At 50.8% G+C, this 23,087-nt stretch overlaps 1 protein-coding gene across 8 annotated transcripts in view; it reads right to left on the bottom strand.

Moving 5' to 3' along the window:
• Positions 1–1,153: 1,153 nt before the first annotated feature.
• TNK2 (tyrosine kinase non receptor 2) overlaps positions 1,154–23,087 on the bottom strand; it is a 45,937-nt gene continuing 24,003 nt past the window's right edge. For 4 of the 8 annotated variants that reach the window (XM_069065012.1, XM_069065011.1, XM_069065010.1 and 1 more), the window contains 12 exons: positions 22,581–22,802; positions 21,889–22,041; positions 20,718–20,995; positions 19,646–19,772; positions 18,920–19,066; positions 18,655–18,749; positions 8,278–8,472; positions 6,157–6,248; positions 5,003–5,131; positions 2,871–4,258; positions 2,606–2,701; positions 1,154–2,444 (listed from right to left, as the gene is read on the bottom strand). In XM_069065012.1, the coding sequence (XP_068921113.1) occupies positions 2,202–2,444; positions 2,606–2,701; positions 2,871–4,258; positions 5,003–5,131; positions 6,157–6,248; positions 8,278–8,472; positions 18,655–18,749; positions 18,920–19,066; positions 19,646–19,772; positions 20,718–20,995; positions 21,889–22,041; positions 22,581–22,802 (3,165 nt within the window). In that variant the 3' untranslated portion in view covers positions 1,154–2,201. Of the gene's footprint in view, positions 2,445–2,605; positions 4,259–5,002; positions 5,132–6,156; positions 6,249–8,277; positions 8,473–18,654; positions 18,750–18,919; positions 19,067–19,645; positions 19,773–20,717; positions 20,996–21,888; positions 22,042–22,580; positions 22,803–23,087 lie in introns of all 8 variants that reach the window. The other 4 variants (XM_069065013.1, XR_011163788.1, XM_069065009.1 and 1 more) reach the window with 4 other exon arrangements.

Genomic DNA, 23,087 nt, shown 5'->3' on the forward strand with positions numbered 1-23,087 from the left:
GGCAGTGGTGAGACATTATGCTGGGTATGAATAAGTTTCATACTATTACCCAAGGTGAATCCTGAGCAAGAAGCCGTGTAGCAATACAAGAATTCGCTCATGGACAATGAGGCACAGCTAAAGGCTGGCCCACATGCTGAATCACCACCAGAGCGATGCCGAGAGCTACAAAGAAAGCCCCCACAAATGTCGGGGCAGACCCATGGTGAAGGATGTGTGTAAGGACACAGGCGAGCCATACAGGCTTGCACAGAGGGGTGACAACATACACTGTAGATAGTCCCCGTGCCTTTATCAGGGAGGATACACCCCCATGGAAGGAGACATCAGAGCACACTTTTCACATACAGTGTCTCAGACCTAAGACCCCTCACAAGGTTGAAAGGGAATCATAACCCATTTTATAGATGAGGGAACTGAGGCCCAGAAACGTCATGTGATTTTTCCCAAGGTCACACAGTTACTCTAGTTCCTGGGACCTGAAATTCTTCTGACTTTCAGCTTCATGGTTATTCTATCAGAGAGAAAGCCATGGGCTCCAGATCACCACAGGGGAAGGACATTTGGGTTCCTTTGCTATTTGACCCAGGACAAATTTTTTTGCTGCAGGACAGAAGTGTTAGATGGAGACAGGGGTCACTAAGCCATACATCAGGAATGCTGCAGGCTCCACAAAGACTTAGTTTATAAATGCAATGTTATTTGTTTTATTGTATTTTTAACAAAATAATATTAAAGATTTCCCAACTACATTTTTGTCTAGTTCAGGCCACACTCAGGACTGTTATTGGGATCCCATGTTCAGCTCCTTTGTTGTGGGGAGCTTTGGGCTGAGGCTATCCATTAGCTGGCCTTCCCAAGTCCCTTCTCAATGAGATTCTGTCTCTCCTGGCACCCCTGCACTCCACAGGGCTTCCCTTGTCCAGATCAAATCCCTTCAATATAACAGGCCCCTTCACCATTTTCCAGTTTACACTAGAAAGCCACCGAATGAGATCCTTTGGTCTCACACTTCCTTTATCAGCCCACAGGGCACCAACAGCCCAGCCAGGAGTTCAGATGATGGCGGATCTGGGGATGGATGGCATAGAGGGCTTGTGCCAACTTCTCCCTGCTGCCCAGGAGGCAAAGAAACTGCACCAACACCCCTTGGTAATGTAAAATAGAAACTAACTTTATTTCTCTGGAAGAAGCAGATGTGTGGAGGCAGGACGAGCAGCAACTTTGGCAACAGAGGTTGTTGGGGGAAAAACACAAAACAGCAGTAGGCTGGGGTGGGAGCGCTGGTCTCCACGTTAGCTGCCAGTATCTGTTCCCTTCTGCTCATCCTGGGGTTCTGTCCCCACCCCTCCCTGCCTCCAACATCCTGAAATTCTCGACCTTGGGTAACAGTACCCCCACCCCAGGTACAGGATCAGCTGCGGTCTGTACCCTGAGAGCTCTCACGGCACCACACCTGTAGGGAAGCTAGTAGGCTCCACTAAGGTGAGGAAAGCATTGGGGTCTCGCTCCTGCCCTCACTGACACTTTCCTTCAGCTTTCATAGGAATAGGAAATGCCACAGACACAAGCAGGCTTGGGGTTTTCCCTACAATCTGGTCCCTAAAAGGAAGTGAGGCATCACAGCAGGTAGGGATTGAAAGGACTAGGAGAGGGGGCACTCGCACCTGGGACTGTCTCTGGTCCTCCCTCAGCCCAGCTCAGAATGCCTCCTCCCCCCTCCCCTCCCCGATGCTCCCTCTCCGTGTCCCTCTGAAGTGGCCATGGGGGGAGCAGATGTGGAGGGGCCGTCCCATCCAAGTCTCCTGCTCCTTCTGGCTCCTCTCTGCCTATCTGAAGAAGCGGGGTGATGAGGGAGAAGGTAGCAGCAGCAGGTTTCCCCAGGCCCCTCCCTGCCCCCGCCATGCAGGACAGGCTCAAATGATCCTTCAGGTAGACTAACAGGACCCCCCCTTAAGTCAGACTCTCCGGCTCCCCAGATCTGCCATCAGCGCCTGCAAGAAGAGAGGGCGTTGCATGCTTGGGAGATGGGTGCTGAGCAGCTCCCTTACATTCAGGGTCCACCTCTGCCCTGTCCCATCATGACCCCCATTCCCAGAACTTCTCTGTCACACTTGCCACCTCAGTCTCAGCTTTGGGGACTGGCTGGCTGCCTGGAGCTTCCCTGGCCTTGGGGAGGGGATCTCTTGGCTATGGAATATTTAGCCTTTGGGAAAAGCTGGGTCCTTGGGCCTAAAGGGCCCAGTTCCCCCGGATCCACCGGGCTGGGTGGAGAAGACAGGAAGAACTGGGGTGGACCAGGATCGAAACACATACTTATGGTGGGTGGGACCACAGGAGTCTAGCAGGTGGCATCCAGCCTGCTCGAGGTTCCAATCAAACATCTCCAGCACCTTATGGCACTCCTGCCTTGGCCGCAGACCCAGGCCAAAGAGCTGTTCCACCTGTTGGGAGGGTGAGGAGCAAAGAGGGCATCGGCAAGAGTCAAAGGGGATGTGGTGGGACTAAGGCATAAGGGGCATCAGTCAGAGGAGAGCTCAGGAGGCAGGTGGCATGTGAGCCAGGTTCCCAAGGCTCTGGGAAGGTGGGGGGCAAGAGACGGTACCTTCAGATACTGAACCGCCCTCGGAACGCTCCAGCTGTGGTTCTGCAAGGCCGCCTGGCACTCCTCTGTGGTCACCCCATGCACCATGGCCTGGACCTGGGCACACCCCCACCACTCTGTCAGGACCGCTCATGGGGCTGGGCACCAATTTCAGGGGCCCTTGCTCCATGTGCTCCTTTTCAGAACCCTGCTGAAAGGCCAGGACCCCAGAAACCCCACTCCCCTGACGTCCTCCCACCCCAACAATCTCGTTCCCAGGACTCACCATCTGTATCTTGTCTGTGGGCCGCCCAGCCTCCTGCCCATCCCCTGGGCAGCCCCTCACCAGACGGGCAGACGCCCTCAAGGATGGGGCGCGGGCACCTGTGTTGCTATTGTTGGCTGAGAAGTTGGCCTTAGGGTCAAGGGTAGCCTGGGGCATGGGCCGCACAGTGGCAGTGGGGGCAGCAGGGGCTGGTGTGCTGGGGGGTGGAAGCAGCGGAGGGACGGGGATAGAAGGGGGTTCTTCCTCAGGGCTCCGGGCCTCCTGTAAGAACCGCTGGTATCTTTCTAGGTATGGGGGCCTTTCTGGAAGCAGGTAGTAATGTGTGTTGCTTATTTTCTTTCCATCTCGAACAATTGGTAGGATGCAAGGTCCTGTCCGAGGGCCAGGAGCCTGGATCACCTGGGGCGTGGCATATTTGGGGTCAGAGCCAAAGCTCTGGGTGGTGGGCATGGCCTTCCCAGGGGAGCTGGAAAGGCGAGGGGGCAAGGGAGACCCACTAGACAGTGCCAAGGGACTAGGGGTACGGGAGCCCTGGGGGGAGAACGGCTCCCTTGGGGGGACTTGTGGGGGAGGGGCTGCCCCTCGCCAGCGTCCTGGCTCCTCTTCACCCCCTGAAGCTGGTGACAGTTCCCCTGAGCGGCAGCCCAGCTCACTTCGCTGCCGAGTGGGCCGAGGTGGGATTGGCACCCTGGGGGGCACCTGGGGCTTATCTTCTCCACCCAGGCCAGGGCTAGGAGAGGAGGCCAGGGAGCTAGATGGAACCTGTAGCTGCCTCATGCATTCCTGCTGCAGGGCCTGGAAGATTTCTGCAGTCTGGAGGGAGTTAGGGGGCTTGGTCCCTCCTTGAGGTGGGAGGAACAAATTGTCTTCCAGGGGTGGAGGGGGCCGTCCAGCCTCAGGCACAAAGGCATAGTTAGTCTCCCCGCGGGGATGCCCCTCAGGGGTCCTGGCACCAACCAGGGCACTGTTGATAGAGCAGACCTCAAAATCATCTTCATCCTGGGCCACATCGTCGTAGGCGGGCGGTGGAGGCAGGGGGCGGGTATCCCAGTCTACCACAGGTGTGGGGTGTAAGGGCCTTGGAAGTGCCCGGGTAGGACTCTGTGGGGGAGTTTTGTCCAGCAGTGAGCAGGCATCCATGGCCAGCTGGGCAAGGGAAGGGGCACCGGGCTTTTGGGAAGGGGTGGCCAGGGCAGGTGCTGTGAGCTCGTCACCAAAGTCAATGAGAGATACTTCACCCCCACCCCGACTTGTCTTGGTGCCTGGTACTCGGGCTGAGGGTTTCACCAGCCACAGGCCCCTGGGCAGGCCTGGCTTCCTAAGACAAAGACGCTTCAAGTCAGCAGACAGGGGGTCCTGATCATCACTGACAGGGTCATAAGTAGGCTCTGTGGAACAGAGGAGAGGAAGGAACCCCCAAGAAAGTGGTGTCAGAGATTAGCTCTGACACTTTTAAAGAGAGGAAAATACAAGCTGCTTCCCTCTACCCCAAGTGGCAACATGAACCCTGTCCTGACCATCACCTAGAATCTAACCCATCCCACACCACCCTTGCCCCCTACCTCAATCTAAGCAAGTACGGTCATGGTGATCCATTAAGGAGATAAAGAGAACTGGGGCCTCCAGCCCACCCTCACCTCGACCTCTGCCACTTCTGATAGCATCCTCTCCCTAATTCTGCTCCCTGACATTTCCCTTGTCAATATTAAGCTTTTGAAAATCTCTCCCCAGAGCTGTGGTCAGCAGTACCCCAAGGCCCACTCCCCATTTTCCCACCAGACCCATCTTCTGGCCCACCCAAACACCACACACAAGTTAGTGCAAGGTGGGGAGGGGGAATCAGTATTAGGGGGGAGCTTTACAAGGGAAATGGGAACAGAAGAAAATGGCATCTCTACTCTCAGGCCGAACTTCATTCATGAGAAAAGACCAAGGCTTTGGCATCTCAGCCTTGGGCCTGGGGAGTCTGGCTAGGGCGCACAGCTCCCTTTCCTTGAGAGGAAGCTGGTGTTTAGCCAATGGGGAGCTACAAGCACCAGGTATCTGAAGAGGCTGAGTCATGCTAGGGGCTGGCAGCAGGAAGCTCACAGCACACTCCCTCCCTTCCCCCCTTTCAGCCCCCTGCTGTGTACCTTCAAGGAGGAGAGGAGTTATGAGAGAACAGAGGGGACAGGGGCAGGACCCAGGGCATCGAGAAGGAGAACGGCCCCACTTACTCTGAGTGAAGATGGCAGGCTGAGGCGGGCGAGGCGGAGGCTCCCCTGGAAGAGAGGCCATGAGGAAGGGGAAGAGGCAGAGGATGGGAGAAGAGAGGAAATAGGGTAAGAGAAAGAAGATAAAAGGAGAATTGAGAGATGGGGAAGAGAGGAGGAGAAGAAGGGAAAGGAGAAAGAAGAAAAGACCGGAAAAGGAAGGGAGAGAGGAAAGAAAAAGAGGAGAAAGGAGGGGAGAGAAAAGAGAGAGAAAGGAGGGGAAAAAGAAGGAAGAAAGGAGAGTAGGGAGAGAAGGGAAAAGAGGAAGCAGAGAATGGGAAAGGAGATGGAGGAAGGGAGGAAAGAGAGGAGGGGGAAGGGAGGAAGAAGCAGAGGGATAAGGGGGGAAGGGAAGGAAGAAAGAGGAAGAGAGTAAGGGGGAGAAAAGAAGGGAATGGAGAGAGTGGGAAGGGAGTAGAGATAGGGAGAAAGAGGAAGAAAAGAAGGGAAGGGGAAGAAATGGGGGAGAGAAGGGGAAAGAGAAAGAGATAAAGGATGAGGAAGAAGAAGGTGAGCAGGAAATGAGATCAGTTAATGTGCATCTGAAGGGGCAAAAGAAGGGAGGGCAGCTGGGTGGGCAGAGTAGCAGGACACAAGGCTCAAGAATGGAGGGTCGGGGCCAGGGAGGTGGGCACCTAGCGAGGCACCCTAGGTAGACTGCAGAGGGATTAAAAGGCAACATGAAGAGCCAGGGAATGGAGTCCTGCTAAGCCGGAGAAAGGAGGAGGGGCACAGAGCGTGGGGGAGGGGACTGGCAGCCAGTCCGGGGCTGATCCAGGGCCCTGTCCAAAAGATGCCCACCACTGGCGGATACAAAGGGAGCCAACACCAGGTGCCCCTCATGTTCCACCCCACTTGCAAGTCGGGGGGATCAGGGACAAAGCTAACCCACTTGCTGCTCTCACCCCAACCCTGAGCCAAGCAGACCAGCATGGAGGCGTCCTTAGGAAGAGGCTGCCCACTCCTTCCTATCTGAAAGTCAGGGCCCCAGGGGTGGGATGGGGGGGTGCTCCCGGGGAGGAGCCAACTCTTACTTTTTACCCTTCCTAGGAGCTGGGTGGGGCGGGAGGTGCTCAGCTCCACTGCCAGCAGGTCAGGAGGATCCATAGGGTTTCCCAGATAGAGTCTGTAGAGAAAACCAGAGCGGGGGAGAGGTGACCCCCAGGAAGTCATCTTCTCATTCTTTCTCTAATAGGACACCGAGGAAGGACCAACTAAGGCAGCAGACAATATATGCAGACTAAAAAGATCTGGGGCCCAGAAAGAGCTGAGGAATAGGCACGAGAGTGTCTCTCCCAAACCTAGGAAAACAGGGGTTCTGAACCTTTCTGGTGCATCTGAGACACCTCTGGCAATCTGGCCAGTCAGCCTATGGACCCCTACTCGGAATCATGTTTGTAAAAGCACAGAACACATAGGATTATAAAAGAAAACAATTCTATCGAAATATACTTTAATCAAAATACTAAAAAAACAAGTTTGTGAACTCAGATTAAGAAATTTTATAGTAAAAGAAAGAGGGACATAGTTTCTGGCAGCGACCCCATCACCAACCATGTTGTCTTTGACAAGCTACCTTTCTTCTCTTGGCCTTGGCCTCCTCATCCGTAAGAGGGGGCTGTACTAGGCCACTTCGGAAGCTCTCTCTTCCTTCAGCAACAGGCTAAGATTCCATGACTAATACTAAGAGATAGGAGCAGGAACAGGGAGGCAGGGGGCTGCCTCCCTTCTCCCCTGCCCCCACTTCAACCTCAGTTCCCGCCTGTCAGTATCTGGGCCTTAGTCACTAAGGCTGATTAATGCCCTAAAGAATGGGGTTGGGTCCACCCTGGCATGCCACGCCACATGAGGCATAGGGCAGAGGGCACTAGAGCAGCAGGGGGCCGCTTCCCTCTCTTTGCAGGACTCTCCCAGTCCTTGCTACCCTGTACCTGGTGTTCTATGGAGAACAGGGTGTGTATGTGTGTGAGCCACAGCTAACCGAGTCTTGGGAGACTAAACTCGTAGGGGTCAGAAGCCAAAAGCAACCCAGAAACGTAGCATCCTAGGATGCTGAAGCCAGAGGAGTCCAGGGGAAAGGTGACTGGGTTTGGATTCAGAAGGACCTGAGTTCAAATTCCAGCTCTGTTACTTACTACCTGTGTGAACCTTGGCAAGTCATTTAATTTCTCTCACAGTTAGTTTCTTACAGTTTCCTCTGTAAAAGGAGGGGGTGGATGACCCATGAGGAGTCAGAGGAGCCTGAAAACACCTTGTATGGTTCTGACATGCCACCCAGGATGTGGTTAATCTTTCTCTCTTTTCCCTTATTCACACTGCATCCCCTGGGTACATCCAGACCAACAAAGGTCCTTCTATGAACTCAGTGTACTCTGGCGCTCCACAAGTCTGCCCCCCAGAGCCCAAGGGTGGGGGCTGACTCTTCAGGGCTTCAGTAGTATTAAAAGGAGAGAACAGTGGGAGGATCTGTGGGGTAGTGGAGGGCAGACCTCTGCATCCTTCTACCCTTCCCCTGTGACTGCTTGCCTTCAGTAAACTTACACAGGCTGTATGGCTGCTCTCGACATTCTATCCCTGACCCCAAGTCCCTACTGTCATCTCCCTCTCCTTCTCTGGGCTTACTGGAGGGGCTTCCAGTGCCCCACTCCTTTTCTGAGCACTGGAAATTGGATAGGGAAGCTAAAAGAAAGATGAGTAAATTGCTGACAGAGGAAGGGACCCAGGATCAAGAATTAGGGGGAGGGAAAAACAGATGAATAAGAGGGTGACAGGAGGGGACACAGAGTCATGAACTCTGGGGAGGGGGGTGATAGAGGAGGGACCCAAGGTCAAGAGCTAGGGGAAAGACAATGAGGAAGGGGGGGAGAAGAGAGAAATGAGTAACAGGGTGACAGAAAAGGGGACCCAGAGCCAAAAACTGGGGGGAAACACAATGGAAAAGAGGGGAGATGGAGACATTTAGGAAGAGAGTAAAACAGAATCCTCGAGGAGGAGTATATTAGGGAGCTGGTCCTTAACCAACTTAAACATAGTAAAGGAACCGGATAACGAAGCATTCAACTAACTATAAAACCCTGGTGAATCCCACTGCCTTCCTCTCCCAGGCAGGAGGGCTGAGGGTGAGGGGCAGGTCCCATCCCCAGGCTGGTACTTACTCATCGATCTTGTCTGGGAAGCCCCAGCAATGCCGGGGGTCACTGTCGCCATGGCCCGTGTGGATGAAGCTGTTCTGGAGTGGCTGGCTGATGTCGTGGGCTGACAGCCCAGCCACGGAGGTCACTGCGTTTCTCGGGAAGGGCCCCACACACAGTGTCCTCGTGTTCTGCCCACGCCACCAGTAATTCTCTGCCCTGTCAAGCCCAAAGGAACATGGTAAAAACCAAGAGGTAGCAGGGACAACTAGACAGCTCTGGCTATGTCCATCCCAGCTCTGTCCCAAACATGGGTACAAGTGCAAAGGTCATTGGGCACTGAAACAAAGTGCTGACCAATTCACCGCCCTTTCTCCCTGTAGCCACAGAGCCCAGAAGGAAAGCCAAGACACATAAATACCTCACCCTGCCAACTTCTCAGGACAGGTGTGGCCTACTGTGACCACTCAATTTTATTCCGTACCCCTAGGACATTAAAAAAAACTGCTGGGAATGCTTTTTTTTTTCATTTGAGCTGGGGCCAGAGAGGAATAACTTGCATAAAGTTCCCTATACCTGCTGGGCACGACTCCCACTGTCCCATCCCCTGTCAACGCCAAGTCATGGAGGCACAATGGTTGGCACATTTCCTCCCTAGAAGCTCTGGCATCAGGCAGAGTAGAAGGTGCAGAACTCAGCCTCACAGAAGCTCAGAGTGGGATGAGCCCTCACAGGTCACCCTTGACACACGAGCCATTAGAAGCCTCAGATAGAATGTGATCAAGTTGCCTTAGCTTCCAGATAGGAAACTGAGACCCGGTAAGTTCTAATGACTTGCCCAAGATCACAGAGCCGGCTAAGCAGCAGAGCTGGGATTCCAACCCAATTCTTCGGATTCCAAATCTGGAATTCTTCCTTCCTAGTGGTGGCCCAATGGAGAGAGTGTGGGGCCTGGAGTTCGGAAGACCTGAGTACTCACACAGACTCACACAAGTCACTTCACCTCTGCTGTAGAACGGGGATAATGGTAATGGCAGCACCTACTTTCCAGAGCTTTTGTGAGTTTGTAAAGCATTTAGCACAGTACATGGCACATAATGGTTGTTATTCAGTCATTCCAGTCGTGTCCAACTCTCTGTGACCCCCCCCCCCCAATTTGGGGTTTTCTTGGCAGAGAAACTGGAGAGGTTTGCCATTTCCTTCTTCAGCACATTTTACACGAGGAACTGAGGCAAATAGGGTTAAGTGACTTGTCCAGGGTCACACAGCTAGTGTCTGATTTGAAATCAGGTTTTCTTGACTCCAGGCCCCTTAAACAAAGGAGTAAAATATCCCTGAGAAGTAGTCATCCAATCTCTGCCTGAATACCTCCAATGACAGAGAGCTCATTACTTTATATGGAAAGGTATGCCATTCCACTCTTGGCAGACCAGTGTAACTTTTAGGAAGTTCTTTATACTGAGCGAAAAGCTGTACTATACAACAACTGTTCTAGTTCTAGTCTTAGGGGACCTAGCAGAACAAACCTAACCCCCTGCCCTCCCCATGACAGGCCGTAAACATGCGCAGACAGCTATCATGCCCACAATCTCCTGTCTCCTCCTCACTCAGTAAAACCATCACCTCCATTTTGTTGAGGCTACTCTATGAATACAGCCTGATTCGGGTGGTGGTGTCTTTCATGATACTTCACCCCCCACCATGAAGGAACAGTGATTGTCCAAGATACAGGAATCTTCTACATCAGGGGTTCTTAATCTGTTTGTTCATTGACCCCTCTGGCAGTCTGGGCAATCAGACTTCTCAGAATCATGTTTCTTTTTGCTGTTTGTTTTTTTTTTTTTTGGAAGGGGGGAAGGTAGAGCAATTGAGGTTCAGTGACTTGCCCAAGGTCACACGGCTAGTTTTTTGTGTTAAGTGTCTGAGGTCAGATTTGAACTCAGGTCCTCCTGACTCCAGGGCAGGTGCTCTATTCACTGCACCACCTAGCCACCCCTCATAATTTTTTCAAATACAAAAATAAATAATAATATATTAAAATATATAAAATATTACCAAGGAAAACCAATTAAACTGCAATATCGTTATCAAGGGCAGCTAGGTGTTGTAATGGATAGAGCACCAGACCTTAAGTCAGAAGGACTCATTTTCATGAGTTCAAATCCAGCCTCAAAACTTACTAACTGTGTGATCCTAGGCAAGTATTTTTGCCTCAGTTTCCTCATCTGTAAAATGAGCTGGAGAAGGGAATGACAAACCACTCCGGTATCTACCACGAGAACCCCAAATGGCATCATGAAGAGACGGACATGACAAAAATGACCAAACAACAGTTATCAAAAACAGCAACAAAACAAATTCAAAGATCCCACATTCAGGAACCCCTGCACTAGGCCCAGAGTGGTATAGTGAAGAGAGTGTTCCTCATCTGGGGGCCTGGAAGACTGGAATTCAAATCTACTCAATAAATACCAGCTCTGTGTCCTCGGGCAAGACATTTAATCTCTCGATGCTTCTGACAACTCCCTAGGTTTTCTCTCCTAAATCACAGTGCAGATCACCCCCACTACTACTCGCCCCAGGGACCATAAACCCTAAGAGATTCAGGGGACTCTGGCAGCTGGGTGGCCATAAGAGTGCACAACTTTCAGATGTGACAGTCAATTCAACCCACATTTAATTATCATCTAATTTGTCTAGAGCACTTGAGGAGAAAGATACAAAGTTTAGACAAGACAGAGAGAGACAGAGAGAGGAAAGGGGATCAAGAAATAGAAGACATACTACCAATAATCCATGACCATTTTGCCACCTCTTTCCTATACATATGAGTACTACAAGAATGGACATTGAAAGAGACATCAAGAGGTCATGTTACCCCCATTTTATAAATGAGGTGAATGAAGTCCAAAGATAAGTGACTTGCTCAAGGTCACACAGCTAGAGAATAATTAAACTGCAGATTTCCTGGATAGAAGCCTAGAGCATTAGGTGGAGAAGGGCACCCAAGGACCTGTCTTAATGATAAGGAAGAGATTGGGAATGGCTGGAGGGGCAGGGTGAGGAATCATTAAACCCCTACTATGGACCAAGCACTCTGCTAAGCACTTTATAAATATTATCTCATTTGATCCTTATAACAACCCTTTGAGGTAGGTGTCATTATCATCATCTCATTTTAAAATTGGGGAAACTGAGTCAGGAAGAATCTAAGTGACTTCCCCAGGTCTGAAGCTATATTTAAGTCTTCTTCACCCTACGCACAGCCCTCTACCCACAGCACCATCTAGCTAAACACGTCATCTACAGATTTCTCCAAGCAGAACTGACCACTGTAGTGGATGCCAAAGGAAGGCCAGGATGTGTGTGTATGTGTATTTAAATCCCTGGGGGGGTACTGTGTATATGTGTGTGTATGTGTGTGGGCATATGTGCACAGAAATAGATACAGATAGAGACACACATAGACACAGACACAGATATAGATACAGGTATAAATATAGATACTTTTTAATTTGGAGGAGAAAGAGCAAGGACTTGAGAGTTCTCACCCTGCCTCTCCAAGTTGGGGGAGGTCTAGCGGTGCCTATCGGCATGACACTGGGAAGCTCATTTAACATTTTGGGGCTTTTTTTTCACATTTGTAAAAATGCTGGGATTGGATAAGTCTAAGGTCCCTTCTTGTTCTAAATCCTTTATGTGAAACCTCCCAAACGCTTCACAGACAAGACCCAGAGTGATAAGGGGCCTTAAATCATGTAGTTCACACCCCACCTCCCTCCAATGTTACAAATGAAAAAACTGAGTCTCCGAGCAGTGATTTGTCTAAGGACAAACAGGTGGCAAGCGCTGGTGCCAGAATGTAAACCCTAGGGCTTCCAGCTCTAAATACCTATGAAGTGAATGCCCCCATAGCCATGGAAGGATGACTTCCACAAAGGACTTATTCCCGAAAGAACAGAATCAAGTCCAGAAACATGACGGTAGCCCAGGAGCAGCCCTCCAGGATCAGCCCAAATGGTACCAAGAGGGAGAGAACTTACATCTGCTATACACACCATTTTATAAACACCTTCTGAATACATTTCTTCCACTGGATATTCAATGTCCTTATGAGATATGCAGGGTCAATATTATCTCTCCCTCTCCCCGCTCATTTAAAACAGACTCAGGCTAAGTGACTTGCCCAAGGGCATCCTGGGTCATAAGCAACAGAGCTGCAGCCCAGATAGTCTCTTTCCATCACACAAGAAACAAGCTAGCCTCTTCCCTCCCTCTAGTCCCATCTTGAGTCCCTTGACACGGCATCACCCTACAATCAACACTCCAGTCCTCAGGGTGGGAGAGCAAGAAAGGACAAAGGGAGTGGACAGCACACCCACCATCCCAAAATAAACAGCTTCTCATAGGCAGGGGAGAGACTACGCCAGTGTTCCAGGGCCAGAGGACTGCTACATGAAAACCAAGGGTGAGGCATGATCGTTTCTGGGAAGTCCACAGACTGCCTTCTGTCTTTTCCATGCCACCCCCCCCCAATTATTCCTCCTCTGCCACCCCCTTGGGGCCGAGTCCTCACTTATTTGTCGCCACCCCCACCCCTGGGGCCCATTTCTCCTCTTGTCTCTATCTAAGCCAATGAGTCACCTGGAAGTTTGACCCTGCTGTCTACACCACCTTAAAGTTATTCATTAACACATGTGAGAAATGGAAGGACGCCAAAAAAAAAGACAACCCACTTGTGGGATTTTCTGAGGGGTGAGGGGGAAGTTAGACTGTTCCACTGCTCCAGGTCCAGGTCACTTAGGCCCGGGCTGTCTCATTTGAGGCCCATTCTGCCCACCCCACTCCACCCCTCTTCTCAATACTTCCTTCTCTTTAGTTCCAAACATGTCTCTCCCCAACTGTCCTTCCCAGAAACACAGTCCCGACTCCAACGATGCCTGCCAGGTTTCCCCTTCTTTTCTAGTCATAATTTCAGCGATGGTCCCACCTAGTACATCACAAAAGGCCAACTCTTCACTGATCCGCCCATGAGAGAGGTTTTGCACACCAAACAGTTATCTTTTGCTCCCTTATCTCCACCCCTGCCACATTACAACAGGGAAGATGGAGGTGAGAGCCCCAGCAGAAGCCAAAACACCAAGTGACAGACTATGGAACAGGCCAGGAGTGCCAGCCTCACTAATGAGAGGCCCTTACATACAACTGAACTAGTCTCAATCTAAACCTTACCCACTGGCCCTGGGGGTAGGGGTGAAGGACTGTTTCCAGTGGATCGTTATGGGAGGTACTTCCCAAAGGACATTCAAGGAATTACTCCCCAAATGACGGAGCAAAAGGACTGAAAGTGCTTTATAAGCCTCAAAGAGCAATATAAATTAGAGTCTATTTATCCAAGATGCTCACCCACCCAGGTCCTCTGGAGTTTAGTGGGAACAGATGATCGTGAAGAACAAAGAAGGGTAGAATCAAATGCCTACAAGACCAACGAGCATGTTCTCTTCCCTCTGTCTACCATCCCCACCATCCTTCCGGTCACATACCCTCTTCTCCTTCCATCCACACACAGCCCATTAAGTGGGCCAGCACAGCTCTGGGGCTCAGCCAGCAGTGTTTCCATGGCAACCAGAGGGCCAGTTCAGCCAACTGGCAGTGTCATTGCAGATGACAGAGAGTCCCTGAATGAGTAAGAAAATGGCCCAACACCTCCCATGTAATTAGACTACCTCTCCCCCACCAAAAGTCAGGTCCCCTCACTACCCTAGGTTAGAGACAGACCTGGAGGTAGCTTCCAAATAAGGGGAAACTGAAGAACAGGTTGGAGACTGCCTAAGGACCACCTTGCTCCCAGCTAAGTTAAGGAGCAGACTATGACCCACTGTGTGTGCCCCTTTACTTCTCCATCACTAACCTTAACTGAATCAGGGTTAACTACACAAATGCTTTGTCCTTTATATTCTCATTCATTCTCATTCTCTCTCTGTGTCTCTGTCTCAGTCTCTCTCAAGACTGTATCCTGACAGGGCTCCCACCCAATAGGTCCACAAGAGAGGTCACTCAGGTCCCTCTCAGTCCCTGCCTCCCCCATCTTTGCTAAGCTAGGCCCCTAAACAAAAAAGTCTTCCCCACCCCCAAACAGTCACTTGTTTATTAGCACAACACAACGCCTAGTGGATTCAACTGGGAAGATAATCCTCTTCCTGTCCACCCTTCTTCTACCTCCCCACCAACAACTCTCCTAGATCCCCAACCCCTTAGAAATCTCATCCTGAAGAAACAGTTGGGCCCTGGGACTTTGAGCATCCCAGATTCCAGGGCAGGAGACACAAAAAAGACCCCCTGGGGAAAGCCAGACACAGAGAGAGAAAGACCCCCCCACTTCCGCTCCCCCAAAGAAACTAAATGACAGAGTAACGGACTCAGGAACAGACAGTACCAAGGACAGAGAAAGATCATTAACACGGAGATGTGGAGATTGAGGCAAAGAAACACATAACAACCCAAAAGGGACAGGGAGAGTCAAAGATACCAAGATAAACAAATACAAACACAGAGAATGGTCTCACTGGCTGCTCTGGCCTCAGTCCCCTTCACCTCCCACTTTCTGAAGTGATCCAGGAGCTAAATGCAAGGGGCTTTGTGTCCAGGCCAGTGTTGGAAGCTCCCTGGAAAGCCTCAAACCCACGCTGTAGGCAGCCAGGCAGCAGCAAAGGCAGCTGGAGCTGCCGGGGGAACTGGGGACGGAAGGGTGGGGCAGTGATCCCACAACTGCCCTCCCAGGAGGGAGCGGCCTAACAGCCCTCCCATCTTCTCCCCCCACCCCTCCACTCCTGCTGCTCTGGCAGTGACAGAGAGAGCCAGGCCCCAAAGACACACAAAGATTCTGAGTCACCCCCTGGGGAAGGGTTGGCAGGGTGGGCCCTCTGTACCCAGACCTTCCTCTTACCCACAGAGGATGACCCTGACTCACATCTGGGAGGCAGAACTGGGAAAGAGGGACTGTAAGGGAAAAAAGTATATTCAAAACAACTGGTTGCATTGTAAGGGATGAGAATAAGGGATGAAATAAGAGAAAATATTTAAGGTACAGAGGACGAGTTAGGAGAGGGGAGGTACCAAAGTGTGGGGCCTTTCCTTTCTCTAAGACTTGTCTCTGGCACGTGGATGGACACAAGAAAGGATACTACTCTGAGTTAAGCAACTTGGGCCTCAATTTCTTCATCTGCAAAGGTTGGACTAGGTGATCTCTATTAAGCTATGGGTAGGTAAGTCAGCAACAACCAAACCCAGGGAATCTCATCAATGTTCCTGGTTCAGAATGAGAAATTACTAGAATCCCACAATTAAAGAAATAAGGAGAGAGACCAATAATCCAAACTACCATTTCCTGGTCAAGTGCCAAGGTTCTACTCTCAGAATCTTCTACACAGAAAGAGGGCTGGGAGGCACCCAGGAAGAAAAAGAAAAGGGCAGCTTTGGTGTCAGAGGTGCGATTTAGCTCAGAGGTAGCTTGAGGTATCTGAGGGGGAAGAAAGCCATCCAATCCCAGACAGGAAGGACATCCTGGCAGGGTACGGACCAAAGCATCCAGAAGGCACTGCCAGCACAGGCATCAAGGCCCAAGGGGTTTTTTCTCAGCATTCACATCTTTTTAGTATCTCCAAGCTTTATGGTCAAGTTCTCAGTTTTATAGTTCTGAACCAGATCTACCCCAACCACATTGCCGAGTATAAACCCAGGCAAAAACTGGATCATAACAATAGATATGGTGGCAAGAGATCCTAGCTCTGGCCCCCCTCTGGAATCTAACTCCATTTGCCGTACACGCCCCTACCCCTTTTTTCCATTTATGCACCCTCCCCTTCTGTATCTACTCTCCTCTTGCCACATGCCCTCCCCCTGCTTCTCTTCTTCCTCAGGACCTCTGGGTGCCCAGTCTTCCCTCCTATATCTCCTTTCTTGCCTCTCTCTACCAGAAGACATTCATCCACCCATCCTAGTAGTAACCATCATTTGCTACCCATAGTCATCCTGAGAATGCCCTACAAGAAGCCAACCCACAGTCGGGCAGGTATCATGGCCTCATTCCTCTTGGGGAGGACCTCAGCAGCTGCAGCCTCTTCCTCCCACGGCCCCGCTGAGGAAATCTCAAAAATCCAGGAGATCCCAGACGCACGTGTTCCTGCATGAACCAGGCACCCAGACAATTTCTCCCTTCCCGCCCAGAAAGTTATGGCTCTGTCTCAATTTTATCCTCCCCAGAGACCCCAAGATGGGGCAGCTAGATGGAACAGTGTATAGAGTACTGGGCCTGGAGCCAAGAGGATCATCTTCCCAAATTCAAATCTGGCTACAGACACTTATGAGCTGTGTGACCCTGGGCAAGTCATTTAACCCATTCGCCTCAGTTTCCTCATCCATAAAATGAACTGGAGAAGAAAATGGCAAACCACTCCAGTACCTTTGCTAAGAAAATCTCAAATAGGGTCACAAAGAGTGGAACAAGAATGAAAAAAACAACAACACGGACCCCAAGACAGTTTTCGAGTGAAACATTTTGGGAGACTCCCTTCCCCCATTAACACAAGCAGCCTGGATGGGAGAAGTAGCTATGGGGAAAGAATTCAAGCTGCCTACCTTAGAGAGCATGGAGGGGTTTGGAGAAGATAGGAGGAATAGGGGAGAAAGTCCTACGGGGTATTTTCTTGCCTCACTCTCTCCTTAACACTGAACCTGCCCCTGCCCCGACCAGTTCCAACTTCCAAGGTATCAGATAACAGCAGGTGGGGCCATCTCCTTTGGCACATATGCTGGTACTGCTGGGGCTGGAGGGGAGAGAAGCCAGTGACTCAGGAGGTACCTGGAGGCAGAGGCACGTGGGGGGTGGGGCAGTGGCAGCTACCCAGGGTCAGGGCTAGGGAGGGCCCAGTCGGGAAGCCTTAGGGGTGGAGATTGGGAAGCAGGAATGTGTGGGCGAGAGGAAGGCAATGAATGGTTGGAAGAGTCAGGCAGGACTGATCTGTTCATTGGGAGGGCACTGGAATGGGGGAAACAAAGAGATGTCAGATGAATTTACATGTGCAGGATGGTGAGAATTAAAAGAGAGAAAGCACCTAAGTATTCCAGCTGTATTGGAGGGACAGATCATTCAGGAAACTGATGATCACCAGAAAGATCAGTGAAGGGGTCAGTGGGAACCAAGAGGAAGGGACTGGGTGAGAGGCTGATGGCAAGGGGTGTTATTATTGGTAAGGGACGTTGCTGATTTCTGTGTTGAAGTTAGGAGAGGTCTAACCTCCTTGAGCCTGTGTCAGAGGCAAGTCACAGTATCACAGAGCTCTTAGAGGCCTTACAGATGAGGAAACTGAGGCAGTTAAGTGACTTGCCCAAGGTCACATAGCTAGTTTTTGTGTTAATCGTCTGAGGCTGGATTTGAACTCAGGTACTCCTGACTCCAGGGCTGGTGCTCTATTCACTGCGCCACCTAGCTGCCCAACTGCAGCCAATTCTTACACTTCATGGTCCCCTCGTCCCCAGAGATGATAGGCTGGCCCAGGGGTGGGGAACCTGCGGCCTCAAGACTACATGGGGCCCTGTAGGTCAGTGGATTCAGTCAAAGGGCCACACTTGAGGACCTACAGAGCCACATGTGGCCACAGGTTCCCCACCCCTGGTATGGCCCTTATGTACGCAGCTAGGGCCTGGAGCTGGCAAAATTAGTAAAGTCTTGAGAGTCAGGGAGAATGAAGACACTCCTGACAATTAAGTATCTACTAATGTACTATATATGGTGTGGAGCATTTAACAAATATGATTTCATTTGAACCTTACAATCCTAGGAGATGGGCACTATTATTATCTCTATTTTACAGATGAGGAAACTGAGGCAAGCAGCCTAGAGTAGCACAATTAATGTCTGAGGCCAGTCTTCCTGACTCCAGGTCCTATATTTTATCCACTGAGCCATTTAGCTGCCACTTGATAAAAAGAAGACTTTTTCTAACAATTAAAACTGTCCAATATGGTGGCAGAATGGACAGACTGCCTGATCTGGCGTCATGTTTAGCAGCTGCATGAGTGTGAGCAAGTGACTCAAGCATGTTAGCCTCAGTTTCTTCATCTGTGAAATGGGAGGGTTAAACTGGATGGCTTCTGAGATTCCTTCCAGCTCTGACCTATGAGATGCTCTATACTATTAATGATGAGGTTTTTGAGGAGTATCTAACTCAGATCTCTTGGCCTCTGGGCTCGTCCCCTACCTCTTCTGCCCAGATAAAGACCACGAAGGCTGAAATCTGACCGAGTCCTGACTTCTCTCTTCTCTTCACACAAGCCTCCACCCAGGAGCGAGCTGGTTCTTTCGCAGCCCGAGGGCAGCCCAGGGACCACCTGCACCCGTACCTTCCCTCGATGACAGTGATGACATCATTCATCTGTATATGCAGCTTGTCTGCCTCCTCAAAGTCCTGAAGGGCCCTCATGTCTGTGGGCTGAGCCTGCGGGACAGTGGGCAAGCACAAGTCAATCCCACCCTCAGCTTTCTTTCATGCCGACAGCAGAGAGTATTACCCCAGTGGCAGCCTCTTCCCCCAGTCCCAACACAGGTCCCAAAGTACCTCAGCTCCTACTGACCCAGGGTCAGATTCCAGCCTCCCACGCCCCTTACCTCCAGCAAGAAGTCTCGCAAAGCTACAAAAGTAGGTCTGTCCTCCGGCTTGTGGGCCCAGCACTGAACCATAACGTTGTAGATATCTCGGGGACAGTCTTCAGGCCGAGGAAGCCTCTCCCCCTCTTTGTCAATCTTGTGCAAGATCTAAGGAAGGGAAGGGCAAGGTCTGTATGCAACTAGAGACCCCATCCTCCTCTCACCCTATCTCCCAACATAAGGCTAATCTGATTACTCCCTCCTTTAATGAGGTGAAGCCTGAATCTTCTAGGGCCAGAGTAAATCCAGCATGGGCTCTAAGCATGACCTTGGGAGAAGTAGCCAAACACTACTTCCCCTTCTCTGTCCCATCTCCCCACCTGAAGACTAAGATCACTCAGGTGGAAAAGGATGAGCAGATGGGAAGGGAGGGGAGCACATACAGGCCTAGCTACTATTCTCTCGGTGCCTTCTACTAATTAATTCCTACTTATCCTGTATATAGCTTGCTTTGTATGATTTGTTTGTTATCTCCCCCATTAGACTATAAGCTCCTTGAGGGCAGGGACTGTCTTTTGCTTCCACTGGTATCCCCCCCCCTCCAGCCCAGGGCCCTGCTTTATCTGCTCTTGCTCAGAATCCAGATTAGAACCCCTTAGAGGAATCCAGTTGAATGGGGAGACTGTCCCAGCTCCATTTTGTGAAGGTGGGAGGATGGAAGGAAACACAATCAACCCAGACTCTCACCTGACTTCCATTGAGGCCAATCCAGGGCTCCTGGCCATAGGTAAACATCTCCCATAGGGTCACTCCAAACATCCAGGTGTCGCTGGCGTGTGAGAAAGTCCTTGTCTTCAGGCTCTCTGGGGCACACCTGGGGGAAGGCAGAGCCCAGGCAAGAAAAAGTTACCAGCTTTACTACATAAGCTGCCCATACCATGTCATCTCTCCAACAGCACCTCCTGGAACAGGCAGACAAAGAGGGCAGGAGGAGACATGACAAAGTGCCTGGGGGTCTTTGGAGCCAGGGCTCCAGAGGCTGGGGACAACAAACCAAATGGCCTGTGTTCCTCCCAGCATCCTCTCTGGCTACCAGAGGCCCCAAGACGGGTAAATGGTTACTTGGGAACATTGCCAGCCTAGATTAGGAAGAGTAGGCAGGACAGGGATTTAGATCAGGGTAGACACAGGGCTGGGACTATATAGAGGGCATATGAAGGGGAGAAATAATAATAATTTATATAAATATATTAAATATAATATAAAACTATCACTATAGCTAGCATTTATACAATAAAGTTTCACAAAGCACTTTACATGCTTTATCTCATTTGAGCCTAAGCCCCATGAGGCAGGTGCTATTATTATCTCCATATTACAAAATGAGGCTGAGAACAGTTAAGTGACTTGCCCAGGGTCACATAGCTAGTACATATCTGAGGCAAGATTTGAACTCAGTTCTTCCTAATTTCAAGTTCAGGACTCTATTTCCTATGCCAGCTGGCTACCTAGAATAGCAAGCAGAAGGGGCAGCTAGGTGGCAAAGTGAATAGTGCACTGGCCCTGGAGTTAGGAGGACCTGAGTTCAAATCTGGCCTCAGACACTTAACACAAAACTAGCTGTGTGACCTTGAGCAAGTCATTTAACCTCAATTGCCCTACCTTCCCCCCTCCAAAAAGGCAAAAAAAAAAAACCAAAGCAGGCAGGACAGTCTCAAAGATGCACCAAGACCAACCAAGCAGGACCAAAGGCTATAATGGGTGAGCAGAAAAGGGTCAGGGAGAGCCTAAATCATGGTGCCCCAGCTCCCTTGCTCACCAGGCAAAGGGAACCTTCCGGTGCTCTTGCATGACATAGTGGTCATCATTCTGGGGCAGGGCCCTCATCAGTCCAAAGTCCCCAATCTTGACCAGGTCTCGGGTGGCCAGCAGCAGGTTCCGGGCAGCCAGGTCCCGGTGGATGAAGCGTTTGGCCTCCAAATAGCCCATTCCCTCGGCCACCTGCACAGCATAGCGGCTCAGAGTCCCCAGAAGAAAGTGGCCCTGATGTTTGCGCAGACGGTCCAGCAGAGACCCCAGGGGAGCTAGCTCTGTAACCTGAAACAACCAGAGGAGTGAGGGGAAGAGGGAATCAGGGAAAGAAGGCCTGCCATGGACCCCAGAGCCAGCCTGGGCCCTCCCTTCCTACCAGCCCACAAGGATTCCCTGCTGATTTCCCTCTCCTCTTGGTCAGCAACCTCTTGTCCTGACAACTGGGCCTCAATTATAGCATGAACTGGCTGGACTAGCCAACAAGGGTTGACTGATTCACCATCTGACTTCTGAGGTCCCTTCCGGCTCAAAGTCTATGATTTCCCCTTCCCCATCTCCTCAGCCAGGGAGACCACCTACCTAGGCCTGCTCAGATTTTTTCTCATTAGAATGTAAGGTTCTTGAGGTTAGGGATTATTTCATCTTTTCTATTTATATTTCCAGAACCTACTACCATACTCAGCAGATAATAGGTGCTTAATTCATTTACTCCCTCCCTCCCTTCCTGCCTTCCTTCAGCAAGTTCAGAGGAAGTTTAGATTAGAAACTCCAAGACTGCAAAATTAAGGCCTCAGCACTCCCGTGGAGACTTCAGGGGACATATCCCTGTCTCAAAAAGGGGTGTAGGAGAGTCACACAGAAATCTGGAGAGTGAGCAGAGATGAAAATCCAGCTGAGCACCTTGGGATTACAAACCATATTATTCTGGAAGATGGTATCAAAGTCAGAATTTTCTACTTTGTCTTTCTTCTCCCCACCCCTATTCTAAAATCTGCAGCATTATCATGGGGGAGGGGCATGAAGGAGGCTCTTTCTTCACTCTGAGAATGGGGGGTGGGGAGGAAAGGAAGATGATTTCAGGCAGGACTGACTGGCAGAAAGCTAACAGAAGATGGTGGCCTTGTTTTTCTTCTCTGGTCCATGTTTCTCCTCCCCCATGCCCACCAGGCCCCACTCACCATTTTCATGGGTGGGGTAAGGACCACCCCATAGAGACGGATGAGGTTCCTATGGTCTAAGGAGTGCATGGCATTGACCTCCCGGATGAAATCATCCATGGCCTCAGGCTGGCTCAGGACGTCTGGCTTCAGGCATTTTACAGCCACACTCACCTGTCCAGGACAGAGGGATCACAAGGAGCTGGAAAGCAGGTCCCAGAGAAGACAATGGCCACACGCATGCCTGGGTAGCCATTGGTCTGGTAGTCAATTCTTGGGGAATCTTCAAGTTTAGATTTTAATCAAGTCTAGTTAAACCTCAGCACTGGCCCCAAAGGCCACCATTTCCTTACTTTTCCCTGGTCCTAGTATCCCTGATCCAGTGGTATACAAAAGAGAAGACAAATGCACTCTCTTCAGAGATGTGGATAATCCTGCCCTCAACCCCCACCCCAGGGACCTCCACCATCCCTGCTCGACCTGGGTACAACCAAGGTGTGTGTTTGAATTCAGAGGTCCTTAACTTTTTATGTGCGATGGAATCTTCTGAAATCTGGAAGGTTACAGACCTCTTCTCAGAGTAGTGTCATTAAATACATAAAAGACATAGGATTACAAAGGAAATGAATTGTGCTGAAATAAAGATGTCATTTTTTCCCATCCAAGTGCATGGACCCTGGGGTAACACCTCTCTGACCCTCCCGCTGGCTCACCTTCTTCCCTGAGGGAGTATCCCACTCCCCTCTTCGCACAACTCCAAAGGAACCATCTCCAAGCTTCTCAAACAAGCTCAGGTCCTTCTCCCCAATGAGGCAGGTGAGGCTCTGCAGCGACCCCTCCCCAGCGGAAACCCCCGGGATGGGCGATGTCTTTCTGAAGGTATTCTGTGACTGGGGAGTGGAGAAGTCTGCCTCCAAGCGCTTACCACTGAACACCTGGAGAACAGGCAGAAAGAGAGTCAGAAGCTGTGGTCTAGAGCAGAGTGAGGTTTGAGTGTGGGTCTGGGTTAGAGCTGCTCAGGACTCCTTATGGAATTGAGGGCCCAGCTGGGCATGGTGATGGAGGGGGAAGGGAGTTAATGGAACAGTCAAGGCAATCCAGAGCAGCTCTCCACCCTTCCCAGGCCACTTTGCAGGCACTGAGCTGTCTCCTGTCGGCAGCTACTTGTTTATGCCCTCCCAGCATGGAATCAGAGCCAGGAAAGATGCAGGGGCCTCCCT

The sequence above is a fragment of the Petaurus breviceps genome, unplaced genomic scaffold (genome assembly GCF_028583685.1).
Source record: "Petaurus breviceps papuanus isolate PSGF00001 unplaced genomic scaffold, PetGlider_PUasm1.0 90654, whole genome shotgun sequence".
Taxonomy (NCBI): domain Eukaryota; kingdom Metazoa; phylum Chordata; class Mammalia; order Diprotodontia; family Petauridae; genus Petaurus; species Petaurus breviceps.